The 13726-nt window shown below is 37.7% G+C and overlaps 1 protein-coding gene across 3 annotated transcripts; it reads right to left on the bottom strand.

Moving 5' to 3' along the window:
- Positions 1-2468: 2468 nt before the first annotated feature.
- LOC306999117 (uncharacterized protein) lies at positions 2469-11676 on the bottom strand. Of its 3 annotated transcripts, none has more exons than XM_079613589.1 (3): positions 11546-11676; positions 6971-7198; positions 2469-5881 (listed from the first exon to the last, which is right to left on the bottom strand). In XM_079613589.1, exons 2-3 carry the CDS (start codon positions 7053-7055, stop codon positions 4911-4913), a joined length of 1056 nt encoding a protein of 351 aa, XP_079469715.1. In that variant the 5' UTR covers positions 7056-7198; positions 11546-11676; the 3' UTR covers positions 2469-4910. The 3 variants fall into 3 exon arrangements, with proteins under 3 accessions (XP_079469715.1, XP_079469717.1, XP_079469716.1); XM_079613591.1 differs by having other exon boundaries at positions 11506-11629; XM_079613590.1 differs by having other exon boundaries at positions 11458-11606.
- Positions 11677-13726: the final 2050 nt, after the last annotated feature.

Genomic DNA, 13726 nt, shown 5'->3' with positions numbered 1-13726 from the left:
TGTTGTTGTGAATGTAGGGGCGGAGCATAGAGACTATGCCGTTTCTCGTCTGTTACTCTAGAGTAGACCAATTCACTTTATGGAGGTATACTGCCCCCATCTGGTATGAAATTTGGTATGGCACCTTTAAGGCGAGACACGGCAGGCAAAAACATCGTTTTTTTTTTCACTGGTCAATTTTGAGATTTTGGGATATTTGTCTTCAATAACATGTCTTCTTTCAGACTTGTGGTGAAAAAAAGTCCAAAATACACATTTAGGTCTTTATTTTACTACGCTTTGTCTATTTGCGTCAGTAGATTTCTCCGCAATTCAACAAAAGTTGGCGTTCTAAATCAACGCGCTGCTCCGCGATCTCTCTCTGCTTCCTTTAATCAGCAACCAATCGTGAAAGTATAATGGGGATTTAACCCTAAAAGCGAAATCTCATTGGCTGATGTCAATTTCTGACAGCGTGATTGGTTCAGATGCATCACGTGACGCGCTCTGACATTTAGATGTGTGTTTTTGACTGTTTTTCTGCTCAGTTGAAGGCCATAAATGCTGTGTTTATAAGTGTTGATGTGATTTAGGTGGTTTTTATTGTTGTTGCTAATGATTTGATTTGATAAGATATTGTGTCAATAAATAGTTGTTTCCACTAAAAAAGTATGATTTTTTACATTACAAATCTTTAAATGCCTTTTTCTCAAAATGAGTTTTTTGTCATTCTCCAGTAGAAACATCTCACCGATGTAGCACCGATGTACACCAAACTTTCCAGTTATACACTTAGCAGTATTCTGAAGATATGTTCAGAGGGATTTGTTAATAAATCATCCCTGGCCTGATTTATGTGACATTTTAATATAAAAAATATGGCGAAAATCGATTTTTTAAGGCTATGGACAGTATATTTTGATTTCCTAGGTAATGAAAGCATATATCCTGAAATCCCTCAGAACATCTTTTTTCATCTTGCGTGTAATCAAAATGAAAAAAGATTTTTGCACCTGGCTTTATCATATGTTCAGATCTATCTACCGAAAATATATGCAAAATTGCGCATATTTAATGAGAAAATGCCTAATTTGCATAATTAAACATACAAATTTCAAAAACTTGTCATACATTTTTTTTTATGAACTTGTGTAAGTAATCAACTGAGGAAGTTTCATGGTGATATCTATTATTTTAAAAATGTACCCTATTCACCTGTAGTGTCTCGCCTTAACAAATATGGTAAACTGTAAATAGTTTATTTTATTTGTGAATTTTTCTTGTATTTTACATTGAGAAAATACAACAGTTCCATGTTACAGAAAGGTTGACGCATTGTACTGTAAATTGCTTGTGAATTTTTTTATTTTAAATTTGTAAATTCAATTGTATTTAATTTTACATTGAGAAAATAAAAGTTCTGGATTACAGATATGTTTAACATGCAGTTTATTTACAAATGTAGAAAGAAAAAAAAATATATATATATAGAAAAATATATAGTTTTGTGTTTGTTGAGTTGACTATCGCTTATGGCGTACACTAAGTGCTTACTTGTGGCTGCAACTGCTGAAAGTTCATTCTCGAAACTGGAAGTGATCAAGACATTTATCTGGAGCACAATGTCACAAAAAAGATTGTCTAGTTTAGCTCTTCTGAGTATTGAGATGAATGCCATGCTCACAACACTGACATGAAAGCTGCAGTGAAAGACTTGGTGCACCAAAACACTCGGAGAGTGCAAATTATTCATTTGTTTAATGGTTTTATTGGCAATCAGTGTTAATTTAATCTTCAAACATTGTTATTTTAAAATGTATAGAAATTCTTCTCGAAATGTAGCATACAGCCTAAAGTATAAAGTTATTCCTTTAATTTAAGTTTTTCTGCTGTTCATTTGTTTTATGTGAAGACATGTATTTTGCCTGACTGTCACAAAACTAAGAACAAGACCAACCAAAGTGACAGGAACCTGAAAGATGGGGTCAGAAAAGAAGAGCCATCTTACCTTGATATGTTACTGTGATGAACCTTTTGTACATTGTATTGTGCAAACTACATAAATGACAGATTGTTTTTTTTTTTGTTTTTTTACAGAAAATGGGGCTAAATGGGATACAAACAAGGAAATGATTCACCATCTGAACACATTTTGCTGAGTTAGGACCAGCACAACTAAATGTGTAACCTCTTCATCGAAAGTGCAGGCTGTCACCTTTTGTCAGATCAATAATATATTAATAGATGCAAACTCTCATGTTTTTTACTTGTCGCCCTTGTGTAATAACGATCTTTGACAGTGACAAGAGAGTTCATATGGTTTCTATATGCCAACAAACACTCACATTGAACTGTAACACTCCTCAAATGAGATCTGACTTTGTGTAAAAAAGTTTTTAAAAGAGAAAGCTAGTATACACACAAGCTTGACTGATGTTTGCAAGCTAAGTACACAAAAAAATTGACTTCATCCACAAGAGTTTCTAAAGGTGAACAAGCATTAAACATTTATTCAGTTTAAAGACACTTTTATCCAAAGCAACTTATACATTCTATCAACAATTGTGTTACTTGAAAATCAAGCTCAGTTTGGTACTGATAGTGTCATGTATTATGTGACTGGTTATGTGACATGGAAAACAAAAGGATTTTGGAAAAGAGTGGTTTAATGTACTTGCATTTGACAGTCAGAATCACACACGTGTGTTTCAGTGTGTGGGAAAGAGCAGGATTTAAGGCTTAAATATCTCCTTTTGTGTTCAGCAGAAAGAAATCTTAAGAAGTTTGGAGCAACATGCGAGGGAGATGATGATGATGACAGAAGTTTCATTTCTGAGTGAACCGTCCCAGATACACGTTTTTGTACTACTGCTACTTTAACATGTAACACACCTCTAACACCATGGCACTTCACAGCCACCTACTACTGTACTATAGGTCATCACTCCAAGTAATGCATCTTAAAAAGTCTCCCACTTTGTTTGTAATGCCATGTCAGCTTCTATGGATATTTCTAGGGCTGTCACTGATGGTTATTTTGGTAATTGGTCGATTATATTGATGATTAATCGAGTAAAATAATTAAAATAGACCTTAGCAGAGACCTAAGCTTTTAAATGACTTAAAATACATCTATAATAATGAGGCAATAATGTAATAATATAGTTTTATAAAATACATAATATACATAATATAAAAAATCATCTTATTCTTATACTGAACAAAATTATAAACGCAACACTTTTGTTGCCTTTTATTGTGGCCAGAATGCTCGCAGGTGAAAACGTACAAATATTTTATCAGATGTGCCTTTCGTTTCCACGGCGACAGAGTTTTTTGGGCCTAAAAAACGCAAAAAAGTGAAACCACCCTCCAGAGTGGAAATCTTAAAAACGCTCCACCATCGCGTTCCCGTCTAAAGGGTAAAAACGGTAAAAACGCAAAAGTCTGCTAGACAGTGAAGGCGTCACGTACGCGTTTACGTCACAGGCATGCGCCAGTAGAGGAAAATAACAAAACATTATCAAACTAAAATATAGCATTCATTTCATTGACAAAAAAAACAAACATGCGACACGCGAAGAGCACCGAGGGTTAAAGCAGCAGCTTTACCGTATTGAATATGGAAAACAGTGTCAGCGGCTCTTTCACTTTCAGTGCTTCACATCGCCACCTAGCCGCCTGGAGTGCACACTACATCCAATTTCACACACTTTTGCATCACCATATGCACGCAGATTTCCCCCCATAGCGCTCGTCTAAACGCAGAATAAAAAGTGATAACGCAATGCCACTTTTGCGTTTTCTCTTCAGATTGTTTCCGTGTAAACATAGCCTAAGGCAAACCTGTGCAATAATCATGCTGTCTGATCAGCATCTTGATATATGCCACACCTGTGAGGTGGATGGATTATCTCGGCAAAGGAGAAGTGCTCACTTACGCAGATTTGTGAACAATATTTGAGAGAAATAGGCCTTTTGTGTACATAGAAAAAGTCTTAGATCTTTGAGTTCAGCTCATGAAAAATGGGGGCAAAAACAAAAGTGTTGCGTGCGTTTATAATTTTGTTCAATGTATGTACATTATGTATTATAACAAATCCCTGCAGAGGAACAACAGAGTGGTGATTGTTGTTGTTACACATATAACTGGATCAAATCCTTTAATATTTAATACAACATTTAAAAGTTTACTTAATCTTGGCAACTTCTTTATTATAGAAGTGCTATAGCCACTGTAATTTCTTGAACAGGAATATGTGGACATCAAAATATGTTTAGAAACATATTCAGGTTTAAAAACATATTTAGGTTTAGGTTCCCAGATAAACATCATAACCCAAACTCACAGCATATATTCAGAGACGCTCCACACATGTAAATGATTAAGTTCATGTGGAGCAGCATTTACTGTGAACGGAGCTGCTCTGAAACGCACATAACCCTACACATGAAAATAAAGTGCATATATATTAGATCTGCAGACCATATATTTATTTAAATGAATTGCAGCCTTTGGGAATGTTTTTAAATGGTTTTAATATATTGTGCAGCCTTAAAAAACGGTCTAATAATGCGGTTCATGGATTCTCGTCTGTGGAATACACTTCCGGTATTTTAGCGGTTACTCGACACGAGCAAAATGCAATCAAGGATTTTTTTTATTTTTAAATCGGGTACTCGAATTTAATCGAGGAATCGTGACAGCCCTAGATACAGTATTTCCACTGTGAAATCCAGGTTATTTAAACATATAATGCAGTTACAGATACAGTAATATATTGACATTATTATTTTTTATTTAATCCTGGACTGACTTTAAAAAAAAAGAAAATCGTAAGGATGTCAGTAGGTTAAACCTCAGTTTTCTCTGGAAATATAATCACAGTCCATTGCTATGTTGGGAGTCTTTGACTCAATTGAATGACACACTATGTAGTTGAAAGCGCTGCACCTGGGGAGGAGCTCTGCTCGTCCTGGGGCCTGAAGATGAACTGTGTTAACTTGGGACAGTTCTGCTGTTTTAAGTGTCTCAGTAGATGGCTGAACTGGCTGAACCCCCTCCCGCATGAAGGGCACTGGTACGGCTTCTCTCCGGTGTGCACTCGCTCGTGTTTCTTCAGGTTTCCAGACTCAGCGAAGCTCTTCCCACAATACGAGCACGTGTACGGTTTTTCTCCAGTGTGGATTCTTTGGTGCATTTTCAATTCGCTGGCTCTAGTAAAAGCACTGCCACACTCGGAGCACACGTGCGCTTTCACACCGGTGTGTTTTTTCTGGTGGTCTTTAAAATAGCAGAGCCATAAAAAGCTCTTCCCACAGAAGGAACACACATACGGCCTCTCGTTGGTGTGGATTTTCAGGTGTCTTCTCAGGTGCGCCGCTAAAATGAACTTTTGCCCGCACTGATCGCAGTTAAATGGCCTTTCTCCAGAGTGAGTGAGCAGGTGAGTTTTCAGACTCGTTGCGTGTGTGAAACTCCTTCCGCACTGAGTGCATGTGAAAGGCTTCTCTCCGGTGTGAATCCTTATGTGATCCGTAAGATTTGCTTTATGCGTGAATCTTTTCCCGCACTGCTGACACGCGAATCGCCGCTCTCCAGAGTGAATTCTCATGTGATCCTTGAGGTTTCCTTTGTGTGTGAAACTCTTTCCGCACTGAAGGCACGTGTAAGGCTTCTCTCCGGTGTGAGTCCTTATATGATCCTCAAGGTGTCCTCTTTGTTTAAAACACTTTCCACAATGAGGGCAGATGAGAGCGCTTTTCTGAACGCTATTATCTTCAGTCTGTGAGCAACTCAAAGATTTGTCACTACTAGTTATGAACGCATGACGTTCCTCAAACTGACATTTCACCTCCACTTCTTTCAACTCTGGACTTTCCTCTTTCACCTCCACCAGGTCTAAAATGAACACAAAATAAAATATAAAAAAATCTAGACATTTTTCTCACACTCTTGGCATTGCTGCAGTGATGATGCACTTTGGTTTGCCTTTTTCCTTAAAGGAACACTCCGACTTTTTGGGACTTTAGCCTATTCAACTTATCCCCCAGAGTTAGATAAGTCCATACATACCTTTTTCATCTCCGTGCGTGCTATAAGTCTGTTTGACTAACCCACCGCTAGCCTAGCTTAGCACAAAGACTGGATGTAAATGGTTGCAGCTAGCATACTAATCCAAATAAGTGACAAAATAACGCAAACATTTTCCTATTTACATGTTGTGATTTGTATAGTCACAGAGTGTACAAAAAACAAAGTCACATGAGACACAGACATATTTTAACTGTATAAATACTGGGAACTATATTATCTGAAGGCGAAGCACTGCTACTTGGGCGGAGTGATAACCGCAGCACCTGAGACGCGCTCTGAACGAACTCTCTGCTCCTCACCACGGCGCGTCTCAGGTCCCAAAAAGTCGGAGTGTTCCTTTAAAGGTCCCATATTGTACAACTTTCTGAAGTTTTATTTTAGGTTTTGATGTCCTTAAGAATATATATTTGCGGTATAAGTACCAAAAAACTTCTCAATATATTTTTACAGCTCCTTTCTCAGGAGCTCTGCCAAGAACGGGTCGATTTTGGCCTGTCTACTTAATATTCACGAGCCTCTCTTCTGATTGGCCTGTTGTTTTCTGAGTGACCCACCATTGGTGGGGGTGGTGACTGAGTAGTTCTGACATCACATTTAATACGGAAGTCACAACGGCTCGTGAAAAGGCACAGCTACTTTATGCAGGCTGTGTGCATTCGTCTGTGGATCGACTGTTTTGAAACTTATATGGTAGTTTCACAGCCCATAGACCTCTGCCATCATGAAAAAAGCCAGGAAATTTCGGTTTTGACAATATGGGACCTTTAAAAATTACTTTGTGATTGAAGAAATGATACTTTAGTATGGTAAAATATCAACATATTCCATGTCAATTGATTTAAATAAATAAATAGACCCTGCAATTACCGCAAGTTGATCAAACTGGGCACCAACCTTTATGTTCTTCCGAATCATCCTTTAATATTTTGAATGGTTCTGGATCGCTCACGTCCCCAATCAACACTCTGACGAATTCCATCTTTTCAACGATGTGTTAAGCAGGACTGGTTGTCACACCAGAATTGTTCCTGCTTGGTTAGATCCACGTGGCTTCTTCACTTGTAGAATGACTGAGATATTCCCATCTCAGGGGAGCAGCTTCACTGGTATGGAGGTCCAAATCTGCTAAGTCAATTTTAAAGGGTTAGTTCAACCAAAAATGAAAATAATCCCCTAATTTACTCAGTTACTCAAGCCATCCTAGGTGTATATGACTTTCTTCTTTCAGCCAAACACAACATCAGTTATATAAAAAAATATCCAAGCTTTATAGGCTAATGGGAGTGAATAGTAACTGAGACTTTGAAGCTGTGTGATTAATCGTAATTGATTTTTGATTTTTTTTTAAAAATGGTAATAAAAATAGATCCAAGAGAAAAACAGTCTTTAAAATTACTTAATACAAATGTATAATAACAATAAATAATAATGGGTTAAAATAAAGTATCAAAGTAAGTAATTATATGGATTGTATTGAACAAAACTGTAAAATAAATATAAACATAACTTATGTGTATGCAATGCTGCAGAGGGCGCCAACAGCCAGGTGTTAGTTGTTGTTACACTACGGCATGTTTAATATTGTCCAAACAACATTTAATTCAAATATCCACTTAATCTTTAATATTAAGTGGATTTTAATATTGCCAGCAGCCATATCACCCTGTAGCCCAAGACTGGTTTCCCACTGAAGCTAAACGGGGCTGAGTCTGGTTAGTACTTGGATGGGAGACTCCTGAGAAAACCTGGTTGCTGCTGGTAGAGGTGTTAGTGTGGCCAGCAGGGGGCGCTCACCCTGTGGTCTGTGTGGGTCCTAACACCCCAGTATAGTGACGGGGACACTATACTGACAAAGAGCGCCGTCCTCCGGATGAGACGTTAAACCGAGGTCCCGACTCTCTGTGGTCATTAAAAATCCCAGGATGTCTTTCGAAAGAGTAGGGGTGTAACCCCGGCATCCTGACCAAATTTGCCCAGTGGCCTCTGTCCATCATGGCCTCCTAATCATCCTCCTATATATATACTAATTGGCTTCATCACTGTCTCCTCTCCACCAGTAAGCTGGTGTGTGGTGGGCGTTCTGGGGCAATATGGCTGCCGCCGCATCATCCAGGTGACACATTGGTGGTGGTTGAGGAGATCTCCCCCTTCTATATAAAGCGCTTTGAGTGTCCAGAAAAGCACTATATAAATGTAATGAATTAATATCAAAACATGTAAACTCAGAGCGATGGTTTTATTTTGAAATCGCAATGAACAACAATTAGCATATTTAGAAACGCATGTATGTATTCTCCTGTGTTGGCGTAGGTTTATAGATTATTTGCGTTACAAATCTTGTGAATTGGTGCACACTGGGTTCCCAGATGAACGTTAAGCAACCCAAACTCACAGCATGCAGAGATGGAGTTTGAGAAACCCAAGACGCACGCGCTCCATGCACAAAACAGCAGTGCAACTATGAAACTCAGTAATTTTAACATGTATTCTGCACGCATATAAATAATTAAAGCGTTGTGTGCTTCTCTGTGGAAAAAGCAACCCCAGCGCATACATTTATGAATCGCATACTTTGTAATTTCAGAATAGCACTATGCAATATTATGGTTTTAAATATATTGCATAGCCTTATAAACCAGTGTAATAATGCGGTTCATGGATTTCCTGTCCGTGGAAATCACGTTTCCGGTATTTTGCAGGTTACTCGACAGGGTTACTAAACCTTCCTTTCCTTCACAGCGGTGCACTTTAGTCCCTAAAAGCCCAAACTTGACATTCAAATCAGCAAAATAACGAGGCGAGACGAGGTGGGACACGCATAAGCGGAGCATCCTGTGGGTCTCAGATACGGCCCGAACGGTCAAATAGCCTACATTACATATGTTGAAATGCAAACACTGAGAAAGAGTGCGTGTAACAGTACACTGGGTCCGTGCATTAAACTCTTAAAGTGACAGCAGCCTAATAAATCTGCTGCAGTCATTATTGTAAATCAAACAACAAAAGACAAAGATAAAATCAGTCACTGCTCGTGAATGAATAAACCGTAATTTTAATAAGGATTAGTCTATATTTAATGTATACAGCAGTGTTATTTTACATTTGATTACTTTATTCAATTTCTGTTGTCGGATGTCGGCTATCTGAATACTACCGAGTACATCATCCTGAAAGATCTAAAGCTCTAGTTATTTTATTAGTATTTTTGTTCTGTAGTGTTTTTGGTCAGTTACTTTGTAATTTAGTTTCTTTGTTATTATTGTATTGCTGACTGTTTACTTGTCTTCTGTACTGTAACTGTAAGGACTTTTACTTACATTAATTATAATTAACCTAGTATTAGTTTTTGTTGAAGTACTGATCATTTTGAAATTTCACTGACATTTAAAATGACTCGTATCCTGAAATAAGACCTAGATTAGGCTAATCACCCACCTATAGTAGTGTTAGGCTAAATAATGTTGATTTAAATTGAGCAAAATTATTATGATTTTTGCAATAATCGAGCAGCACTACTTTGAAGCCTAAAAAAGCGCATCCATCCATCATAAAAATTATTAATACAGTTCCAGGGGGTTAATAATGGCCTTCTGATGCGAAGCTATGAAAATATCCATATTCATAACTTTATAAACTGTAATGACTGACTTATGGTCAGAGTCTAGTTCTGGCTGAGGAGTGACCTCTGACCCGACACGTGACGCATTGACAAATGCAGAAGCACAGAGGATAGAGCAAAACAAAACACCGGTCACGAATTAGAAGTCTAAAACAAGATTTTTTTAAAGGGAAACGTCAGAGGATTTCAATAAAGGGGAGCTTGAGTTTGTTGCCCAGCTCCATTTGTTTGAAGCGCGAGAAGATTTGTTTGTTACGACACTCCTACATCATAAGCCGTAACTCGACTTACTCGTGAACGTGCGTACGGCCGTTAGCGGAAGCTAGTGATAACAATTTATGAAGTTAAAATTATGGATATTTTTCTTACAAAAAAAGTATTGCATCAGAAGGCCTTTATTAAAGGGCATATTGCATATTTATTTTTTTACAAAATGAACATAAAGCCTAACCTTGTATGAAAATATCATATGAAAAGTTAATGCAGGATTTAAAATGTTTTACAAGACATGAGGGCACAAATTTAGAAGAAAAAGTGACAAGTGTCCTTGACCGTTTTTAAAAACGCTTTTTTCCCCAACATTGCGCCATATAATTACGTCACAAGAGGGAGTCGTTTACCAGGCTCTGCGTTTGCTCAGTGCAGAGTAGCTGATATTCAGGAGGAGCGGTCGTGATTCAGTGTTTTCAGTGGTCATTCATTTCAATTTATCGTTGTCCTAAATTATTGTGTTTTTTGGAGGTTGCACAAACTCCAGCCTGTCAGGACATCGAGTCCACAGGTTTCCTGACGAGATAAAGAACGGTGCTATCGTCCATGTCTGGGTGCGTTTTGTGCAGACGAGACGGGACTTCACTTCTGCTTCGAGAAATGCGGTAGTGTGTAGCGTTCACTTTGGACCGGAGGATTATCATCCCGCCGATATGATGGAGTTCGACATGGTAGCACATACGGGCCTCAAAGCCTGGGTGCAAAGTCAGGCACTGCACATCAAGTCCTACATTGACTCACTGGGGGCTCTAACCTGCAGTATGCCCTTTAACCCCCTGGAGCCGTATGGATACTTCTATGATGGATGGATTCGCTTTTTTGGGCTTACCATTACCATTCACTCCCATTATAAAGCTAGGAAGAGGCAGGATATTTTTAATAGAACTCTAATTGTGTTTGGGTGAAAGAAGAAAGTCATTTACACCTAGCATAGCTTGAGGGTGAGTAAATCATGGGATGATTTTCATTTTTCTACAGGAAATGTATGAAAATGATAGAGGATAAATGCTGAACGGGTCACAATGAAAAAACTCTTATTGGTTCTAAAATTAGGCTTCAACCTCTTTAAGTCAAATATCATTTCCTATTTCGGTATTATTTTTATTTTTTGAGATCCAATATGACAGGTTTCAGTCGTATCCAGCAAAATGCACTTCAATCATTCACTTGCAGAATAAAACTCGACTCACTTTAAAACAAAATCTGTTATAAGACACATAACCATAAAGATTTCACTAGCTTTAGTGACACATGAACACAGTACAATGACTGACTATAAAGAGTAACGTTAACGTTACTGCAAGAAATAAAATACGCAGCTTCTGTAATAAAATGTAGATAAAGCTTAATTATATTAAGCATTCCCATTCTGTACGTTTTTACTTCATAGTTGATGTGAACAGGCCTCAAAAAATTACAATATTATATTCGGCAATAATCTACATTTGTTTCACGTTACTAACGCAAAATGTCTTAAAAAATAGGCTAGTACCGTGTCGCCGTGGGCACTTCTGTCAAAACTTCCAACCGTATTATATACCTTTAAACACATTAACAACTGAAGCGCTGGAAACACAGACCTTCCCTCGGCAGAATAACAGCAAACATCCATGTTCTTCTTCGTCTTCTTCTTTGGAATCTGGCGTATTCCGCACATTAGGCACATACCGCCACCTACTGTTGTTATCCGTATATGGATGATAGTCACGTCTCTTCATATTATTTATTAATTTATTTATAGTTATTATTTTGGGTTCACCTAAGCGGTATTTCTGTATGCTGCGTGTTCAGCTCCTCTGCCAAAAAACAACAACTTGTGTGTTCCCTTATTTTTTTTACCTTTATATATATTTTTTATTTCCTAACGGCCTTGTTCCTGTGACTTGCTGACGTCATCATGACATCATTCGGCGAAGCTAAAATAAAAGTCTCGATCATAAATAAAACTCATAAAAGCCAATGTGTCAGCCTTTACTTCTTATTGAAATCGACTCTTCTTCTGACTTATTAAACGCAAAAAAAAAGAGGGTAAAAAAAAGATTTTTTTATGGTTTATGAGAGTTTATTTAAAGATGTGATTTAACTGTAATGATTCGTTTCACACCACAACCATGTTGAGAGAATCTTTTTTAATAACTTTAGAACGTTTTGTATAGTTCATAGGCTACCTTAAATACTAACATTGGAGCATATATTTGTCCATAATTAACTTCATAATAGAAAAAAACTTATATTTTTTTATAAATTAACAATTTATTGAAAGACCGTTGCTGTGTATATAGGCTATATTTTAGGGGTGTAGTGGTTCACAGAAGACACGGTTTAGTACATACACCTTGGTTTTAGGGTTCGATACGAGTTCAGTACAACAGGAAATAGCTACAAATCCCCAATGCTAGGTTTGTTTTCATTTATTTTGAACAGAGTAGTGCAAATTACAGTTAGGGTTAGGGGGTTAACATTCCTCCTCCCTCCTCCAAACGGCAGCGCAAAATAATTTACACCAGTATTTGGTTGAGGAAACAACAGGACAATGGCGAGATAGAGCTACAGAAGCCACAATCTAAAACGTTTTTTAGTTTTTTTTTCGGCAGGGAAAAAAGATTAAACCTTCCCCCCAGACCCCCCAATACAGTAAAACTGCACATTTTAGAGTAGGCTTTTATTGTGGCCAGCCTAAGGCACACCTGTGCAATAATCATGCTGTCTGATCAGCATCTTGATATGCCACACTGTGAGGTCGATGGATTATCTCGGCAAAGGAGAAGTGCTCAATAACACAGATTTGTGAACAATATTTGAGAGAAATAGGCCTTTTGTGTACATAGAAAAAAGTCTTAGATCTTTGAGTTCAGCTCATGAAAAATGGGGGCAAAAACATAAGTGTTGCGTTTATAATTTTGTTCAGTGTATAAAATAAAAATCTTTTTATTATAAATTTTTTTGTGGGTGTTTTCACATTTGGCCGCGTTTCCATTACCCTTCAAATTGCGCAAATTGAAATTGCGAATTGAAAATACGCTCAATGGTCTACGACTCCTTCCGTTAATAATAATAATGTCTAGTGCGGTGGCTGTGATATATAAACCTACCAACGACTGTTGCCAAGATTTTTTTAATGACTTATAGCGAGAGGAAAAAAATAAGTTTAGGTCGCATAACATCGGTTAATGGAAACGCCGTCATTTCGCAATAGTTTTGTATCGATATTTAGAAAAAAATGGAAACGTGGCTAATGTTTGAATACTGAACATCATATACTGAAAAACAAATAACCTGTGTTTTCGACATTTGTCTATCCATTTTTCCACTTCATTAATTGCACTCTACATACGGAACATTCCTCCCTCTCTTCCACCGTGCAATTTGAATGTTAATCATTTACCTTCAAAACGGCAGTGCAAAATAATTGACACCAGTATTTGGTTGAGGAAACAAAAGGACAATGGCGAGACAGAGCTACAGAAGCTTTATTACAGAGCACTCGAAACACTTCTTGGAGAAACCAACCATCGCTTCAGTGAGCGCAACACACAGCTTTCACAATCGCTGATTGCTTTAAATCCAGAGAGCAATCCTTTTTGAATTTGTAGTCTCTTCAGCACATCATGTCATTAGCTAAATCGACCATCATTGAGACTGAGAGTATTGTTGCTAAACAGTTTATTTCTGATATTTATTTCTAACGGAGGCCAGCTAGTAGTCGCTGTGCGAGTAAACCTCACTCCTCTGATCTCAATAGGCGCTCTGGCGACAGACGC

The sequence above is a fragment of the Phoxinus phoxinus genome, assembly GCF_949152265.1.
Source record: "Phoxinus phoxinus genome assembly, chromosome: 5".
Taxonomy (NCBI): Eukaryota; Metazoa; Chordata; class Actinopteri; order Cypriniformes; family Leuciscidae; genus Phoxinus; species Phoxinus phoxinus.
This window is presented reverse-complemented; position numbering and strand designations above follow the sequence as displayed.